The sequence below is a fragment of the Apteryx rowi genome, unplaced genomic scaffold, assembly GCF_003343035.1.
Source record: "Apteryx rowi isolate R43461 unplaced genomic scaffold, aptRow1 scaffold_4, whole genome shotgun sequence".
Lineage (NCBI taxonomy): Eukaryota > Metazoa > Chordata > Aves > Apterygiformes > Apterygidae > Apteryx > Apteryx rowi.
In genome coordinates this window covers 115,677-136,472 of record NW_020450529.1, presented here as the reverse complement: position 1 = coordinate 136,472, position 20,796 = coordinate 115,677, and the positions used below count along the sequence as shown (strand labels likewise).

Here is a 20,796-nt window from a genome sequence, read left to right as displayed (position 1 = left end):
AAAACAGAGAGAGCTGAGACTCCAGGTTCTTCTGCAAATTGTTTGTCCTTCCCTGTAAGAGGCTGGCACATTCCCAGTTTCCAGCTCTTTTACCTTGTTGATGAGGCTGGCATCGCCCTGGCTGCTCTCCTCGTCTTCTGAACTCTTCTGTTCCTCATCTGATGTGATGACCTCCACAGGTATCACAGAGACTGGGCACACCTTGTAGGGCTCAGTGTAGGCACTGCAGAGGGAAAGAACAGAACAGCTCATGAGCATGATTCCCTGACACTTGCTATTGCTCAGATGTGACAAATCCATACATTGCCCAGAGATAACTAGTCGGGGGCAGGGGATCCTTGCAAGCCTGCTAGACTTGGAAAGCAGTATTTCTTGAGCTTTGTTTTTTGCTGCCAAGTTCACCAGCAACCAAAAGTTCAGCAGCAACCAAGTTTTTAGGTAAAACATAAAAGGGGGCTTTGAACGGAGCAATGGGAAGTTAACTGAACTTGTTCAAGCTTCCCTAAAAGAGTAATTTTCTGGCTCAATTTGGAGCAAAAAGTTTGACTGAGATCATGCTTAGTTGCAGCTAGAACTGGTTTGTTCTTCCCAAGATAACCTGTCAAAATGAATGTAATAAAATCACACTAACATCTCAGTGTTCATTAAAAACCCAACTTAGATATTGTAACTATGGGTTTTCTGGGAAAACCTCAGAAGGATGAGAACAGTATAATTATAATACCAATGGCATCAATTAAAGCACTAGAAACTCAGATCTCAGAATTCTTGAATTGTTTCTAGGAAATTAGAATTTACTTCCAAAAAGACAGAGGGAGCAATGTGATGATAATATCTGGTGTGGATCTGGTATGTGATACAGGCCGGAGGCTTCACAGAATTAATTTTCTTTTAGAAAAAAACTATTTTTAAATTAAAATTGCCAGCGATTGCAGATCATCCACAAGGTTTGACTAGAGATAGGTTCTGAAGGTGGTGGCTGCTCTTTGAGTTAGAAAGGTGTCTTATTGCTGATCTGAATTTGCCTAGCTCCAAATTCCAGACACTGGATCATGTTAAATTTTTGTCTGCTGGAGTGGAGGCAATCTTCCAAATTTTTTTCCTGTGCAGGTACTCACAGGCTGTATTCAGGTTATCCCTCCATCTTGGAGTCTTACTCCAAGGTCTTGGAGACTTACAATGTGCCATGCTTCCTATAACTTAATCATTCAAAAATTTCTAAACTGAACATTATTCAGTTTATCAACCGTTTTAGTACCAGCTTTACTACCAACCAATTTTAATACTGTTTTTGGTACTGGAACACAACACTCAAATTTTCCAGCATTGGTAAAAGATGGACCAAATACACAGGTAATATCACCCATCTATTTCTGCCTGATTTTACTCTGCTTTTACATTCAAGTATCAGATTAGTTTTTTTAGACACAGCATCATACGGGGAGCTTATATAAAGCTGATTCATGACAATGGCCCCAAGCATTTTACAGATTTCTAGGAATAGGTTCCTGCATTCGGCCAGCCAGGCAAGTCTGTTGTTCTGAGAGACAAAATCTGACATCTGCATGTGTTACACTATGCAGCTTGGCTGACCAAGTTGGTCTGTAACACTGACCTGCCTTCCTCAGTCTATACAATTCCCTTAGTCCTCATTTCCTCTGAAACATTATTAATTTGCTTTTGCAGCTCTGCTTCATCTCTCTATTTTTCTTTAACCTTCCTCTTGGGGACCCCAAATGTCAACAAATTCAGAGCCTCAAAGCCTATGCCAGAGTGACATGAGGCTGGGCACAGAGGGGTTAATGTAAACAGGAGGGCAGTGAAGGCGGAGACTCCTGAGGCCCGTGACCAGACTCACATTTCCTTTTGGAAAGGAAACTCCCTACATTTCTGCTTCCAAGCCACAAAGAGGGCTCTTGGTCTCTTCACAGGTGTGGCCGCCACCCTTGCTTTCCTGCGCAGAGGCGAGGAGCTCCTGCAAGCTACCCACTGTGGTTGCCATGGCCGGGCAAGGGGCCGAGCGGCCACGCTGTTCCTTGCCATTGTCTTCCCTTATTTATTATTAGTGTCTACGTTTTTTCAGTGTGGGCGGCATCACAGCACTTCCGAAACCCTGCCTAGCTACAACAACAAAGGGGCCTCTGTGGATGAGCTCCACCCCTCACTTCCACGCTTTTATTGATGCTAATTACTTTATTATTGGACCCAAAGAGGATACTTGTCCTGCTCCCATAACCCTGAAAAATATGTGGCTCTAAAGCCAACCTGCCCATTGACCAGCAAGCCTCATGATGGAGTGTCACAGGTTGCTCATTTTAAAAGTGGTGTTTGTAGGTGATACTGTGGATAGATGCTCCAGAGGTGAGTTGTTATAGAAGGTGTATCTAGATAAAATTGCTTTGCTTTAAGGGACAGTTCTCCATTGGATCTCCAGCTCCCAGCTGGTACCCACATCCGGGTCTGTCCTCAGGCTGTGTCCAGCCTTTGGAATAATACTCCTGAATTTCACCCTGTAACCTTTTCTCTCATTAATAGATCCAAACTCACAGAGATCAGGTAGGAGGAGGGAGGGGAGGAGGCATTGCCACTGATTCACCAGGCTTTGGTTCAGGCCAGCTCAAGCCTTTCCTCCCATTCTGCTTTCATCTTAAAACTCATCTAAACTTCTTCCTGATTGCTCTTTTGACCTTTTTGCTTAGTCCTTATTCTCAGCCACCCTCAGTCCCTCCTCCATGCCTCGAAGATCCTTAATGCTAGTGGAAATTTTTCTGATGAAAGAAAGTGTTGTAGCTGTCTGCCAAAGGAAATCCCTTTGCAAATTGCAAGCAGTCTCTTAGATTGCTCCCTCCAAGAGCTGAAGAAAGTAAGCTCTCAGTAGAGCAAGGAAATGGTGAGCAATACTGGCCCAAAACTGAAATTACATATATGACGTAGTAATTGCACGGTCCACCTCTGCATGGTGGTAAGAACACCTGCTTATTCTCAGGACACACTATTGCCTGCAGAAGTGTGGTATGTGGTGTCTGGTGTGCAAGTGATGGCAACTGTAATAACTGCCTGGGTCTTCTGTGTAATATCAGTGCACCGGTAGCCAAAAGCTCCCTCACTCACTGGCGCATGAGTCATGAGCAAACTGCGTGTGACTCCTGTTTTGCAGTTCTTCCTCCCACCCTGGATGAGCACATGGTTTTTCCTGTTTGTGCACCCTGCTCTGTTTACTGTGTCATCTGCAGTCAACAGGCATATTCTGCATGGGGGCCACAGAGCCCGTAAGGGCAGACACAGGTGACTAAACTAAGAACAGAACTGTGCCTCAGCTCCCAGAGAAACCATTCAAAGCACAGCCTGCCTGATGCTGAGCTTCTCCATCCTCACGTATGCATCCTCTGAGTCTTATTCCACTGACACAGGGAATCAGACCATGGGAAAAACAATATATATGACAGAAGATGCATGACCTGCCACTAGAGCCTCTTATAAGTTATTTTGCCTCATTAGCTGTGGCAAGGATAGAGACGATGAATTTTATCCTGTGTAAGGATAAAGATGTAAGGAAAGATCCCTGCAAAATGCAGTGTTTTTCTAGCTGTTTCCTCTAGTCTTGTAGGTTCCTTTGGTGCAGGAAACCATGAATCAAGGAAAATACTGTGCACTGCAATGCAGTGTACTCTAAGCAAAGTACTTCAGGATCTTTGCAGATCCCACATATTTCACCTTATGGCTGTCTAGATGCATGTTCCTATTTAATTCACCAGCAGTTCATGTGAACTATCTGCACACTGCACAACTAGACAGAAGCACACAGACATTTCATTTACCTGATGCTGGTGATATACAGAAATCTATGCTCTCCTCCTTTGTCAAAGTTTGTCCACTGTAAGGCTCAGACCACGGGCTTTTCTTAGTTCTCTCCAAGCAATGGCCTGAGGGCTGTCGAGGGCTTGTTCCACAGACTTTGGAAGAGATTGTGATGACAAACTCAGCCGTCCAAGGTGCATCATGTTATTACAGTGATGGTGACATGATGATATTATTTTGATGCTTTGGCTGCTGATCTCAGCTCATCTAGGACACCAGGCAAAGATGAAAAGATAACCCCCCTTTTTAGATGCTCCCTTCTTTCCCCCTCCCCTCCAAAAAAGAGCAGTCTGACTGTGACTGAACAGCCATATTTTAGCTGAACTGGTTTGGCCATTCCTGGTTATAAATGTCTGCAAGTTAAAAATAAAGTATGAAAAAGTCTCTCAAATCCCAACTTGTTCTGTCAGTGTCAGTTTCTAATTTACCCATTTAATGCATTCATTTTGGAACCACTGCGATCCCAAGGGGAGGACAGGCTTGAAAACGTGAAGCTTCCTGAAAGGGGTGGATGCTGATAATAACAATAATTATATAATTAAAGTAATAACGAAGCCCCTTTCTCATCATTCCCTGATGTATTTTTGAAATGACAAGTGATTTAGAACTATCTGCTGAATGGGGTGGGGGGAGGTGTGAATAAGGTATGATTTTCTGGTTTTCTAGATATTCTGTGCACATAAACTGCACAATTACAAGTGCATCTCTTCTGCAACCATTCATATTTGACCCTGGTTATTTATGATGATATTATTATGATGATTTGACCCTGGTTATTTATGATGGTCAGTAGCTCTTCCTTCTGTGATGGATTATTTGCTATAGCTCAAGAATTTTAAGCAGAAAGAACCTTGTAAAGAACAATGAAAAAGGCCAAGGAACTGGGCTAAAGAAGGGGATAACAGGACAGTAACACAGAAATAAGTGCTTTTAATATTCCTTTGGCAGAGTTCAGACAACAGATGGGTTTAAGACCCAGAGAATAATCTCCTTTTGAAGGACTTTTCTGTCTGCGTGATGGATCTTGTCTCCTGCTTCCTAGACCATACACAATATGACATGTAAGAGACTTGATCTGAAAATCAAGAGCAGTGACTTTAGATGTTTCTTCTGGACATAAAAGGTCTGATGCAACACTCTTTCTTTCACATGTGCACAGATACACACATACTAAGTCATTCCCTTCCCACTTGAAGTTATCTTATATTTGATAGGAATGCTGCTGCCATGATATGAAGTCATGGTGTGCTAATTGCCTAATGAATGATTTCTTGCATTATCCTTTCTCTGGAAAAGCTGAGCATTGAACACTGATAGATGACTGTGGTAATTCTTCTGGTCTTCATGGCAATGCAATGAAATAAATCGTCATATAAAGATGGCATGTAGTTACGCTGGTTTGCAGTAGAGAATTCAATTGTCATTATAATAGAAGGTTGATCAGACAGGAGCTCAAGGATATTCCAGGACAGAGATAACCAGAATATATAAAAATCTACAGGGTTTTAAGCATAGCTTTTCATCAGCTTTCTGCACATGTATCCACATCTAAGATCTACAAGACATTAAATCAAAGATTTTACCTCCGCATCATGAAGAACTCTTTTCATTGCTTTCTTCCAAAGACATAAGTGTTCGGGATCTATCCGAAATTTACTTACTTGATCTGCAGTCCCAAGTTTGTCAATATATTCCTAAGCCTGATAAAGCCAAAGCAAACATCAAATTGGCAACAAACTCATTCAGTTTTACTTGGTTCAAGTCCAGACCTTTGTCTCTGAACATGACAAACTTTAGACTTGAGTCTAGCAGCTAGCTGTTTATGGAAGAGGCCTGTATCACAGATATATCTGCCTTAATATCCCAGTTCAAGCTCAGAACCATTTCTAGCTAAGCCACAAGTTTTTCATAAAGTGGAAAATAACTGTCTGTTTGTCACTTTAAAGTCCTCTGCTACTTTATCCAGGTAAGAGGTCTACCTTTAGACCTAAAATGACCATGAATGATATTTTATTTAGCCATTGTTCTTCCATTTCACATCATAGAAGGGAGAAACAATCCCTGCCATATGGGCTCTGCCTGCTGCAGACTGCACCCACAATACAGCTTTGGTTTCCTGACAGCTAACACTGGTTTCTCAGAAGCTCAGCAGTTCTGTGTCATGATGTTTGAGCACATGTGATGGGGTGGAAGGGATTAATGCCCTTCTGGGCTGCCGGATTATTCTGGCTTGCTGGGGAAGGAACTGAATGGGAACATTTTGGTCAAACCGCCTGAACCTTGATGACTGCAATGAAACAGAGCACAGATCTGAGTAAAATCTGAGATCTGGCAAAACTCAAACCAGTCCCAACTATCTCCTGTGAAAACAGGACATCTTCACTTGAACTCTCTCCTCTCCACCTCCCCACCCCTCCATCTCACATGTAAATGCTTCCATTAATTTGGCTTCCAGAACTGCATAATCAAAGGGCTTGTGTGTGCAGGAGGACTTTTGGGATTGCCCCCTCATAAGAGTTCCTGAGCTCCTGGGTTCCAGTGACACCACTGCAGCCAAGGGAAAGAGGACAATATCTCAGGAACTTACTGCTGCAATTCCCTGCTGATGTGCAGAGGCCTACATAACATTTGATATAAACTGACCCTCCTAACCCTGCTCCACAGAAGCTGAGCAGGTCATCTTTTAGTCTCTACCTGACTCGTAAGAAGCCACATGCAGGCCTGAGTTTTAATTCCATCTCCGTGTTATTAAACCCAAAGTGGACAATGTATTTGTTGTTGTAAATAGTTTATAGCATTAAGATTGTTTTCACTAGGTCAGAGGATGTTTGGATGTTTGCCAGAATAAGGAACAAAATAAATAAATGCATTTATAGGGCAAAATGGTTGGAAAGGTTCTGACCTGTCCAGTTCAACGTTTTAAGGGTCAGGTCAGGTTCTGACCTGTCGGGCTCAACGTTTTAAGAGTTAGGTCAAGATTTGGACTCCTTTTGCTCCTGTGCCAAGGAATAAAGGCAAGCAATGCAGTGGATCTTCCATTTCTCTACCTGGATCATGGAGACAAGCATGTAACCATAACCATAGCCAGTTGCTCTCTATTCAAGGTCCCCTGCTTATATAGATGTTGTAACCCATTGCTGGTCTAACACAGCAGATATTTAGATACTCTCCTCTCCCATCAGGGAGTAAAGAGGAGAGAAAAGGAAGTGTGGTTGAAGGGATATCAACTATTTGTGTTCCTTTCTGGGGTATGAAAATCAAAAGCTTTGCAGCAGGGGAGGAAGGGGGGATAAATGATCTTTGTGAGTCCATGGGTACTACGAGGGTGGAGAGCTCATACCTGCTGATCAGAACTGCCTCTGTTGGATCCTACCACTCATCTGGTCCCACCTGTAAAAGATGTACACACTGCACTGTCTTCTTTCTTCTACATTGTTGATATGTTTTTGATGTCGAAATATCTGCTGATGAAAAATGGACTTACAGAGTTCAGGGAAAACACTCATGCTGGTTAGAAAATCAAATTTGTTAAAAACTTGATTTTCGACATTTTTGAACCAGAAGCCAGTTTTTGGAATGGAAACTTTTCTGGCTGCAATTTTGCAGCACTCCAAAAGATTTTCTGCTTATAAATGGAAAACATTTTTTATGTTCCAATAAAACTGCCAATTTTTTATTTAATTTTTACACTATCCCTATTTCTAACATTGTCAGCCTGCTGGGACAATATGACACTGATCTTAAAAAGAAGACTTAAAAAAGAACATTTCTGGCAGAAGTACAGGGCTGCAGGAGAACACTTCCCCAAGTACAGAGGAGGGTGGGTTCAAAATAACATGTTGCTTTGGTAGGTTTTTTTTTTTTCCCCCCTTAACTTGCAGATGAGGTTTTAGCAAGTCAATATCTTTCTCCATTAAAAACTCATTGAAGTAGATGAGCTAGAAGCAGCAGAAGTCCATGGTGTGGCATGGCTCTGAGCTCAGAAGCTAATACGGCACAAATGAAAGCAAGAGCAAGGCAGATACAGAACAGCCCCAGAGGCTTATTAACAGCTTAGCCAGTCTCCTTTCTCTCTCTTCCTTTTTGCAATTTGTCCCAGCAGACGTGGAATTAAGTCTCCCTTTCTTGCTCGCTCTCTCTCAAAGATGAATGACTGCATTACGTTAATGTAAGAACACATTACAATTTGGGAAGAATGTCTCAGTATATTGGTGTGGTAATCATTACGAGTGGCTCTATTAAAGGCTAGTACAGTAGCAAACCTTGCAATATTGCCTAACTGTTTCATGGGCAGGAGGCCTGCAGTCCTGTGGCACTGGCTTGTTTTTAAAGAGAAAGCCTGAGTTGGTATTCAGACAAGATGATACGGGTCTCTCATTTGCCCTTGGGAAGGGTGCAGGCGTGTTTCTATTACTCATCCTATCCTGGCCCTTTCTAGCCACTCCAGCAGCACTCAGGTCTTCACTTCTGGGAGACTGTTCTGTATTGCTATAGAACTCCTGGGTAGTACAGCTTTCCTGATACTAGCATACATTTTGCTTTGCTGAATTTACATCTTTTCATCCATTTTATACTTATATGCTTTTGTGCTCCTCTAAAAATCCTCTCTTCTGGAGCCTTGTACTGTGCCCAGGAACTGGTCACCATGGGAAAATCCCTCAGGGAAGCTTGGTTTCTGCTAGTGCCACTGCCAGGTGCCGGGAGGAAAACACCAAGGATGCAGGGGTGGATGGCAGAGGCCTTCTGAGACACAGCAGATTTGGGGAAGTTTTATAAAAGGAAGGTATAGAGAGTAATTTTAACCTAGGGCAAGTGCCCTGTATTACCCACAGTGCTTAAACTCTTTTGATATGCCCAAACAATTATCTTAACTGCCTATTAGTCGTTTATCTTGGTAAAAGCTGCTGTGCACCCTTTGAAAATCATGTGGACATGTCTTAGCATTGCCAATAGACTACGTAGCTTCCTGTTGATATTGGTAAACTGCCACTACTGGAGGAACTTTCTGACTGGACATTTGAGAATAGAAAAATAAGCTGCCTTATTAAAATCAGAAAGTCACTCAGATTAATGAGATGTAATCACTGATCATGACAAGAGTCCATCTCTGATTCTAAGGAACTAGTCACAGCCAACTTCATGCACTGCAGTTCTTCAAAAGCAGTTCACTCTCCATTGATCTTCTGGCCACCTTGGTCTTAGGTGTCTGTGAAAGACCTTGTGGTGTGATTTTGTAAGGAATAACCCTCCTCTGGACAAACAGTAACCAGCATTGGAAAGCTGCAGTAAATCCCAGCAGATCCACAGAGTTAAATTGCAGGCTGTAACCCAGGGTAACAAAAGTAGTGAGCTCTGTCGGCCAGGACAGGGATTGTCAGCCCATTTTCTGCAGGATGCGTGTCCAGATCACAAACCCCACAGTCACAGCTGGCACTCACTAGTTCCCGCTGACATTTTATTAGTGCACAAACTTAAAAATGCAGACAAACTGAGACAAGCACCAACTTTCTGTAAGGGGATACAGAGACACTGAATTAAAACAGCAGCTATTCTATTCTGGAAGGAGCTCCATTTCAGGAATTGTGTGATCTATGCCTGTGAGTTTCTAACGTGCTCTTGAGTGAAAGACTATGAAACTGTAAGATGTTATTATAGGCTAGGAAAGAAGAGTGAAGTGATGGGCGCAAATGATCTCATGAACCAAGAATGGAAATCACAGGTGTCAGATTATATTATCTCATGGCAGTTCTCTGCAGAGCGCAATGAAGTTACCCTAGAAAAATATCTGGAAGCTATGTTCTGTCTCTCTCATACTGAATTGGACATTATCTTCTCAGACAAATCAAGTAAGCTCGCTTAAGCAGTTAGAAAAACAGCAGTCAGCCCAACGCACATCCTGATAGAATTCCCAGAGTTTGTTCAGCTATTCAAAAGTATGTTACAGGGAAACAGGGAAAACAGCTACATGCAAGAAACTGTAGTGCTGATGCTGCTTCTGTACTGGTAATAGCAAAGTGCAGGTGGGATCTATAAAGTTAACTGAGGCAGTTAGGCACTAAAATCCTGTTGAATTCCAGTTCCTTTAAGTGCCTGACAGCACAAGCTTACTGCTGGAGGTGTTTTTAGCTAGTTTTGCACTGAAATTCTCAGCAGTATTCTTGTGGTTAGTTATGAGATTTCACCTGTTATGGTGTAAAGTAAAGGTAGCTAAGGATAGCCATGTTATCTTAATGTTGTTCAGATGCAGAAACTTTGGAAACCACTTCAGCTAGATCTGTCCATCTGTGCTCTGAAACTGCTCTTAAAACAGCTTTGACTCACATAACTTTTCAAGCTGAATCCAGTGTAATACTCAGCTATCTTAGGTATGCAGGAATCTCTCTTCATTGGGATCCAAATGTCTTCTAATGTCTCTTAGTTACATATTTTGTTATTGTAATTTGGGAACACTGAAAATACTACATCCAAAGCCAGAGGTCATTAATATTTAATCTCCATTTATTATTTCCTTCCAATCTACATGCATGTTTCATCTAAGTAGTAGCACTGAATGAGTTACTCCTTGTTTATTCCTAGGTGCTCTGAGAAGATACTGCATGTCTCTGCATTTCCTTTGTTTTGATTTCTGTGCTGTTTTTTCTGTGCTGTGGAATAAGGGAACACTTCCTCAATCTGATTACAGTTATGCACTACTCACAATATTGGCATTTAGGGCCGCTGTTGAACCTGCAGAGCATGGGTTCTCTGGATAGCTACAATCTCCTGGAAACTTCCTTTGGTGCACCGCTAGAGTCCATTAGTGTCAAGTTGTGGTGTTAAACTGAGTGTCTAGCTGCACTTCCAAGTATGGGCTGAGCTCTTTGTCATGATCAGTGAAGCCTCGGATTAACACATGATTTGTTACACATGGTGGCACTGATGAGTTGCAATTATCAAGACCTAGATAAGTTTCTGTAGCCTGGCTCCCAGTCAGATCCATGGTCCATTCTCCCTGCTGCCAGCTCTCCTCATCAAACACTCTCCTGGACAGCACTGGCCAAATGCTACTGGTGTCATATGTGTGCTCATCTGTGTATACATCTCTCAGGCACCTTACTAAAGCAGCTGGGAGAATGCCTCGATGTCTTCAAATGCACTGGTGTAAACACTTAAAACAGCCTTCCTTGGGATGCAGAAACATCTTGCTGTGTTTAAACATCACACTTTAATTACTTGTAACTTGATCAGGTAACAGCATCATGAAGTGATTGTAACAGGCAGGGATTTGTGTTCAGGGTTTCACTTCCTGATGTTCACAAACTTGGGAATCAGGTAGTTACATTTCCAGGTGCTAAGAATGCTTAACTGTTAAGACATGGTGTTACACCAGATCTCTGTCTTCACTACAGTGTTTGTAACCTCTTTAGCACAAACTGTGGCCTGCCTCCTTCTGCATGAGAAGTTAAGTAATGGATTTGGGTCACATCTCCCTAACCCAGTGATTAACATCTATATTCCATGTCCCCTACACACTTTGCCGAGAGAGATGCTTTGAAAGATCTCTGTAGGACAGCAGAAAATACCACGTCAGATAAAAGAACATCAGAGCTGATCATTCCTGCTATTCCAGTAGAAATGTTGGAAGTACCATGTCCTGTTTGAGTGGTAGGAGCTGAGGGGAATGCCTGAGTGAGCAAACATTTGACCTGCAGGTGCCTGAAAACCAGCCTTTCCACAGCTCCCAAATCCTCTGATCATATACTGCTTAATTACACCATGGATCTAAACATGCTTTTAAGTGAGGGTGACCTATACTAGCTCACATATAGCCTGTGTGCCAATGGACATATATTTTTTCAGGCATCCAATTTTGTTTTTTTTTTTTCTTTCCTCAGGGCCCCTGTCTCCTGTCACTTCCTTGACCTCCCTCCTGCCTTGAAAGAGTGAGTGGTGAGGGCTGCAGCTTTGCTGGGAAGGCATGTGGACAGAGCTGATTGACTGTGAAATTTTCTCAGTCAAAGAGTTGGACAGGCAGCATGAGATACCTCCAGTGTAGCACCTTCATGATCAAGTGTCTTCTGCAAAGGTCAGTGTCATTATTAGAAAGTCTGGTTAAGTCCAAGAACTCATTAACAGCTGTAAGTTATAAAGTGAAGCAGAGCTTCTGAGGGGGTGCCCTTTAGTTTCTGTAGAGCGGGTTTTGACCAGTTCCTGATAAGAAAACCCAAGCAATTCCTTATATTGGTCTAGAAATTGGTCTAGAAATGATAAAAAAAAATCCACAGACATGAATGACTGGGGGAAATTACCTCCAAATGCCAGTGGGCTATTGCAGCCAGGGATCCAGGCCAGATTTAGTAGTGAGTCCCACCTTGACTGGGCAAGAAAAAGTGGAAGAGTTTGGGAGGAGGAGTGCAGTGTGAACACATAGAGCTGCAGACATTATCAGTAGAGACCACAGTTACGCACCTTGCCAGCTCAGAATTACAAATTCTGTTCCTTACATAAGCCTGGAAAACAACAAATTGCTAAATGTTGTCTCAGTCATTTCGTATTTCATTTGCTTTTTCCCTGGAATCTTGATCAAGCAGGACAATGCCACTGCTTCACAGCTGATTAGCAACTGACTTTCAATCTTTCCTGGAGCAGTCTGTTCAAAGCTGGTATGAGCTGCTGCATGGAAACTGCTGTAGCTTGAGCTACCAGCGCCACAGTGTTTCTCAGCTCAGCTGCCATCTGATTGTTCCCTAGGGCACAATTAAGAAAGGCATACGTTGTCCTGGTGTTGCCATCCCCACAGCAATGGGGATGTAAGGTTTACCTGTGAATCCATCGAGTCTAGAAACCCAGTGCCACAAAAAACTAGTACTTTTGAGGGCAGCAAAAATGCACACAGTGAATAAAAAAATCCTTCCTGACTGTTGTGGATAATCAGCATGGATTGGACACAGGTTAACTAGATGGTAAGATGATTTTCTGGCAGCAACCACTATTTTTTTGTGCTGAATTGCAAGGAGAAAACCCACAACAACCTTCAGCAATGTTTTATGTATTCTTTCACTTAAGTTTTTGTCAGAGTCCTGCAAATAAATGCCCCTCTAATGGATTTGGGAATTTTAATAAATAAATAGATCTGCCACAAAAGGATGTCTTATCTTCACTTTCCCTGTCATTCCTTCTCAAAGCCCAGTATCTTTAAAGGCCTGCTGCAGTAACATCAGTGTGTATTGAAACATGGTTGTTCATCAACTACAGCAGTTTTCTCTTTTTCCCTCAGAATTCAAATGGACCCTGACGCTTACTGTGACTTATAGAGCATTTCCACTAAGTACATGTAAGATGATACTATGCCAAATTAATTACCTTAAACTACCTCTGGCACAAGGCTAAGATTTTTTTAGAAAACTAACCATAATAATTATATAATTATATATAACACATATATAGTTATATATATATTAAAAAAACCCAAAATATATATCAGTCATAAAACTTAAAAAGTCTGTGTAAAAGGAGACTTGGGCTTCTTTATTCTGCTAAATGATACTTTGCTTTAGCTTATTAAAAGCACTGCTAAGTAAAACTTACTGCAAGCAATAAACTTTAATGCAGTGGAAAATGATAATAAAAGTGTGGGTGTGGAGAAGAAGAGGAGAAACAGTTTCACAGCTGATAGTGTCTCAACAGATATTGTAATCCTCAGCTAATTCTCTTGCTAATAGCAATGATATGGCTGAATGAGAGCAGATTGCAGACACATTTTCTGCTGCTCCTCCAGCAATTGCTTGTAATCATTCCAAGAGTTAGCCAGCACAAGAGAGGAAGCAATGGGCCTTCTGGGACAGTCTAACCTTAAACTGACTGAATCAATGCAGGAGGAGGAAGTGCAACAAAAGACATTTTATTTAGCACCACTTATATCATAATTAGCAGGGCTACTGATAGTTACAGAGTAGGGAGAAGGTATATACATGCAGTCTCACTAGCTGCCTGTGTACCTTGACCTGTGAACAGGTATTGGTACATCTGGAGAAAAGTTTTATGGAGTCTGCAGACTCTCTGATTTCTTGCTTTTGTAAGAGTGTTTATATTTGACATCAGTGGAAAAGGATCTGTGGACTGAGCAGGTTTGAGGAGGATGAAGCCATCAACAGAGGGAAAGCTGAACTGATCACTGTAATAGCTCTGGCTACTTTGCTAAGAAAGTCAAGAGACATCTATGGCCCCTCCACAGTGCAGGTTGGGACGAGTCCCTTGGTGTGCGCATGGGAGGTGAAGGAGCTTGTGGAGATACACAGCAGGCGTGAGAGCTCATAGAATGTGATTCACAGACTGACAAATACTGTATTTTGCCTAGCTTGACATGCAATGCTCAAAGAGATACTTGCATTTTTTCATAATTTCTGCACCTGTCCTTCAAATGATCTTCTTGCAAATTCCTCCCCCTTCCTCATCAATGAGTAAATGAATTCTTTAGGATTTTTAAAACTTATTCAGTCAGCATTAGTGAGATGTAAGAATTTGACTGGGGGATTTAACAGCAGCAAACAAACTCAGTCCAGATAGTTATAATAAAGGCCAGTAGTTCAACTCCTACGAAGATCACATATTTTTATATGCATGCACAACACAAATATCCCTGGCCATATGTTCATCTCTTGGCCACACACACAAGTGATGCCTTGATTCCTCATTTACAGTCACCAGCTGCCTTGCACAAAAAAAAAAAACCAAAAACCCCTAGTTGATGGAAACCTAAGTTCCTAAGCTTCAGGCCTGCCACTTCCACTAGGTGATGTAAGTTCTCTGCACCAGCCTGGATCAGGTTGCCTACAGTTTACTTTTAATGAATCTTTACATCAAGTGATGCATCCTAAAGAAAGGCTCATTCATCTCACTTGCCTTCTGCTTCATGGTCTTTGCTCCAGTAGTGATCATGAGGGGAGAAGGGGAATGGTCTTTCCCATGAGGTATTTGTATTAACGTATCCCTGGGGCTCTCAGTTACACTTTATGATACCTGTGGAGCATGTATCTTTTCCATCAGCTGGCTCCTTAGACATATCTAAGGCATCTGGTTATCAAGGCAGAAGAGATCTATAAACCTCTGTTAACACTGCCTGTTAGCATGTGCAGAGCAGACAATGCCCCTTCAAACGCCAGTGCAGTAGATCCATGAGAGACAGCGTCTATGAGCCATGCTCATGTGCTTCGGGACACATTTGCAGTGTATTTCTGCCTCGCAAATGAACCTGCCCTCTAAGTGTGATGGAAATTGTTGGCCAGGCTAGAAAAACGCAGCACCTCCCTGAAGCAGTGAGCATTTCTCTAGGGTTCAGATGTTTTGCCATTTGGGGCCCAGTGCTCCCCCGACATAAACCACATGGAAGGGAGCAGACCAGTGGGAGACTGCGGTGACTGGACCCATCTGCAGGGCAAAGCGAGTGCGATATGGCGAACGACAGCATCCAGCTTCCCCTATCCCAGCTCCTGAGCGCCTCCTTCACTTTCATGACTCCCTTTCAGCAGCAGAGAGACTCTGGGTTTCTCCTAAAATTGCATTTCAGTGTTACAAAACGCAGTTTCTGGAGAAAGAGAGTCGGTGGTTCACAGGAGCGTAACACACCACCCACCACCAGCCAGCGTGAGTTGGCCTCTTTGTAGTAAATTGGTTCTTTTTGGAGGTAGGTTTGAATGTACTCTCAGTCTAAAGACCAGTATGAAGAGATGCAGCACTTACGGAAACTTTTACTTTGTTCACGTTTGGACTGAACCCGTAACTTGTCTCTGTGAGGTATATACAGTGAAAAGGACGCTCCTAGCTAATAATACTCAGAGGTCAGCCAAAGGATACTATGCTTAATGATTCCCAGAAACACAGTCTACAGAGTATGCTCAGTTTTTAACCATTGTGGCTGCATTCAGTTAATTACAACTTTCAACAGATTCCCCCCTGCCCTCTTTCACTCTAAATCACTCGTTGCTCCCAGTGCAGAGAAACAGAGAGGATTATTTGACATTATCTTTAGTAGGATTCCAAGAAAAAAAAAGAAAGACACAACCTGTTTTGCTAGAGATCCCGCTCTTCTTCTTCATTTTTTTTTTTTAATCTGTTAAAACTGCAAGTTGGATGATGCAACTTTATTACTGCCAACATATTTGAAGGGCCAAAGAACACTTTGACGCTTGATTGATTTATTCCCTGATTAAATTGATTTATTTCCTGAAAAATTCATGTGGTTACAAAGGTGCTTGCAATGAAGTAAAGATCAAAGCAGTATTTGGCTTAAAATGTCACCAGAAGACCAAGAAAACAGTGTAAGAGGTTGGAAACCACATCCTTGGTCTCATTCTTACAGTGGAATAACTGCTATTAAAAAGTTCATTTTGCCAGTAGCTATCAACACATCTCTCACCATATCCACTGTTTTCTCCACAGTGCGAATGGGAAGTGAATGCACACTCGATTTTTGTGGGTAAATACTGACTTCTGCTCTGCCTTTAGTGGGGAACATAACATCTTTTTTTCTAGCATGTTTCACCTGTCCATCAGCCAAACTAAGGTTCTGGATTGCTAAATGACATCAATTCTTTGCTGAAGAGAGATAGTGGTGTTGAGTTCAGTTAGGTCTAGACCTACCAAAGCGTCACAACTCTTTACTTAATGTGAATTATGACTTAAATATTTTTCTGGATCCTTTGGTGACAGCCTTGGAAATTATTGGCCCTGAGTCAGCAAAGCAACTTTGTTGGAACTATCTGGGATGGTACAAATGATCATTCTTTCACCCTAGGGTAAGTCCCCCTGAATATAACCACCCTGAAAGCAGCCAAGTGGTGCTTTGACCCATCAACTCAGAACCAGATATGCTTAGTTTACAAATGACAAGTAAATTGTTTGCTCCCATAACCTTTTATCTGCAAATCCAGCCTGTGCCCTTTCTGCCTGCTCTGTCATAGGAGTCCTAGCTCTTAACTGGAAATAAGGTTCTGGATGTGGGAGGGAGACCAGAATCTCACTGGGACACAGTTGGGTTCTGCAAAGCCTGCACATACAAAATTCTCTCAGCCCAGTGACAAAAAAAATCAGTTGGTCCTCTATCATCCCTGACTTTATTCTCAAGTCCTGTGCCCAGAAGTTAGTACTACTAGTTCAAAATGTGTCTTTCTCAGACAGTGACTTCTCTATTGCAAAACATTAAAATGATATAAACTCATTGCACTGACAGTAATTGGGAGAGGTGATGGAGTGCAGAATGACCCCATTTTATTAAAACTGTTTATTTCTTCCTTATTTTTGCCCCATTTGTAAATGATTTTTGGAATACAGTCTGCAAAAGGAAGACTCATTACTGAAGGAAATTGAAGTCCAAATGCATTTAAAGCCAATAAAAAGAAATGCCCATTAGTGCTTAGCCAGTAAATTCCCTGTTATGTCAGACCATCAAGACAGATATTGCACCTGAAGTCCGAAAAGGGCAGGAGAAAAAGGATGTCTGCTAATAACGTATGTAGCCTGACAAGGCAAGGTAACACTGAGATAATCACATTTCATACTCTGAGGCCTCAGCTCTTTGCCTGCAGAGGTCAGAAGGGAGTTTTTCACTTGCCACAAGCTTCTCCAATTGCATTTTGCGCTTTCTCACCCTGGTGTGGCGCAGGGTATGGGAGGGGGAGGGCATTTTTGGTCAGGTGCACAAGGCTTTTGTTCTGGTGTGAATGGCTTCAGGGGCAAAACCCTTCCACCTTCAACACCTCCCCTTGGGGGTGCTCAGGGAGACACAGCGCTGGTACAGGTCTAGTCCTGAAAGGGAGGGCAGGCAGTGGGGAGCATTCGGCAGGTGTGGGCTCCATCTCAGGGCATGTCCTCTGCCACAGCTTGGGCACTATAAGCAGAGGAGGGATAAAGGAAAACCTGACAGTGAGGTTTCACCAGCCATGTCCCAGATGTGCTGAGATGGATGTGTACATCAGTCTGCCCCTCCTTTGAGCTACCGGCAGAGACCTGCACAGCTAATCCTGTGTTTCAAGCTCAGCCACGGGGACCCTGGGGTGCACTGCTAGCTGCAAGCACTGTTCCCCTCCCCGATCCTGGGGCTTCAAACCACTAGGAAAAACAAAGTATCAGTAAAAGCTGGACATGTCTGAAAACAAAACATTACGTCCTTGGGCCTTGCACAAGTGGCACACCCCCTTCCCCCTCTCCCAAGCACGCTGGGGAGGCGGTGAGCAGCGTCAGCCTCAGCTTGTGCTTGGTCTGGCCCTCCGGCCCTTGTCCTGCATTTCCTGTAAACAGGGAACACTTCCTCCCCAGAGATGACCTGGCAATGAACTAGCAAGGGCTGACGCTCGGCTGCACCACACCCAACACCCCACGATGCCAGAAGGTACAATGGTGCAGCCGATAATACATAATAGGTTATTAAAGGCAGCTCTGCCCTTTATAGACTCCTCAGAGCAACTTATATACGTTGCATGTTAGCCGCTGCAGAGCTTTTACTTTCATTAAATCATGAGCTTCACAGGCACTCAGAGCTTTTCCATCCAGCAACACTGACAAAGCTTTTTCTAAGGTATCAACACAGCTCTTCCTATGCTTTTCTTTTTCTTCTTTCCTTGCTAAGTCCCAGCTCTGCTTCCCCAGTGCCCTGTTGTTCTCCATCTCTGGTTACTTTTTGCTAGGCTGAGTCCTGCACTGTGTGAACACCCAAACTGAGATGGATGAAATGAAGCCCTGAGTGCTTGGTAGTGACAGCCTTCTCCATTTCATGCTGTGAAACTCTTCTCTCTTCCCAGACACTGTAGCTATCTATCTGCATCATGTTGAAACCTTGCATATCTTTCAAGTGACAGAAGATAAAAAGGAAGATGTCCACTAATCATCAAGCCACGTTTCTCTGAATCTGCTGAGTATCCTCTAGTCACAGTGTAGATGGCATCTGACAGTGAAACCACTCAGCACTTTTACCCTATTCTCCCGTATAAAATGACTTACTTTGTTGACAGTCTGACCTTGGATACACTGGTGTAAACTTGGAGGAATTTACCCTGACTTCAGTAGAGTCACTTTATATTTATTCTTGTGATCTTTGAGAAGAATATGACTGTCTGATTTCACTCTGACAGCTCTGTAAGACCTACTTCTCTCATAAGTCATTGACAGAATAAGCCAGCCACCTAGAATTGCATTAATAAGGAAACGGGAAAGGTATCTCTTGGAAGAAGTGATCTTCAGCTAGTCACCTGAGTGTCATCTCAGAGTATGAGAAGAAGTAAACCTCCATGGGAAGACCTCTAACTGTGGAGCAAAGTTGAAACCCCTGCTGCACTACAAATTCTTCTTGAATATCTTTGGCATGTTACTCAACTTTCTGCTTTGGCTGTTATCTGTATAAAGCGGTTAATTCCAGAGCAGTGTAGTGTTTATAACACCAGGAAGACTGAAGGGTTTGGACACTGTAGGTCCCTACCAGCATCTAAAACAGAACTGCTCTGTCCATCCTCCTTGGGTTATAGAGTTGCTTCTGTTCCTCCTGTTGACTGCAAGGTAAAAGGGATTTCTCTGTTATGGTCCAGTCCTTAAGTCAGAGTCTTTGGTATCCGCAGGATCATACCCATGCTTATTTAAGATTATGTACAGGGTAATGATAGCATTCCTGCAGCCAAGCAGAGATGCAGAAATCTATTTGGAAGCATTTAATAGTCATTTTTGCTAGTGTTCCTGTTTTTTCTGGTGGAATTTTGTGAGTTATAGACTCTATTTCTTTCAAGCGGCAAGTTGGCATGATTTCTCTACAGAGATACACATTGGAAAACACCAATGGAAGATTTAGGTAGTGCTAATTGGTCAAAGAACTGCAATTAAAAAAAATGCAGATAGGCATTTCAGAACATGGTCTGCATACATACATTGTTCTGTGGAAGCTTCACAAATGACACTAGGCAGAACAAAGGCATGTCCATAGCACACAGTGGGCTTTTTTGGAGATGCTCAGTGTTTGTAGTATCAGCTTTGAAAATACATTCTACTCTTTTACCAGCACAGTAAAGAGTTTTTAAGTTTTAAATAGGTAAGAATCTGGGTCTAGATCTATTTGGTGGCTGCAAAAGGAGAATTTTGACTACACTGAGCTACATAGATCTTGTGTATCTTTACAAGTCCCATTCCTTGGTGTCTTTAGGCTTGTAAAATACAGCAGCTGCCCCGTACATTAGTCCTGAAACTCAGAGTCCTGCTGGGACTACACTATTGATTCTGGAGTCTAGTCTGGACTGAGATGTGGGAAAACAGATTAGGTATCAATTAGGTAAACATGATCCTTGAAGTAGGGAATGTATCCAGCTCATCATAATCCTCTTAAATGATCCAACATGGCGTAATTGTTGAGAGATAACACAAATGAAAACTCCAAGAAGGATGCCAGCTTGGAAACAGTGTTGGTGGAAAGCAAACAGAAAACTGAACTGGAATCAAAATTCATTTGCTGCAGCCAGAATTTTTAATGATCTCTTTATTAATAGAAATCTGAATTCTTGGCGCCTGATTCCAAGAGACAGCAGAACTAGTGGAAGACAGAGGGCTTGGTTTTGTGGTGGGAAACAGTCTTGTTTTTTTAACTGTTGAGAGTTGTGTAAGGAAAGGACTTAAAATTAGCATCCCTAAAGCTTTTTTGATCACAAAGAAAATGATACTTCTAGAGCAGGTGATGATGGCTTTCACTTTTTCTCTTCTTTCTTGTAAAAAAGCAGATTTTGTTTTTAAATATGGAAAAATAGAAATAACACACCACTAATACTTTGACAAAGTCTGAGTCTGCTACCAGATTCAGACTGAATGTACAAATTCCGTGAAAGTACTGCCTTGTTTAGAAGTGAAATTGCAAATGCCTTGCATGATAATGAGTTCAAATAAGAGAATTACCTTTAAGCATTATTGATTTCAATTTTCTTTCATCCATGC

The 20,796-nt window shown here is 42.3% G+C and overlaps 1 protein-coding gene across 1 annotated transcript in view; it reads right to left on the bottom strand.

Annotated features, from left to right (window-relative positions):
* The window catches only part of FGD5 (FYVE, RhoGEF and PH domain containing 5), a 122,494-nt gene that overhangs the window by 67,504 nt on the left and 34,194 nt on the right, over nt 1-20,796 (bottom strand). The window contains exon 3 of the mRNA XM_026074893.1: nt 94-223. Within this exon, the coding sequence (XP_025930678.1) occupies nt 94-223 (130 nt within the window). The remainder of the gene's footprint in view (nt 1-93; nt 224-20,796) is intronic.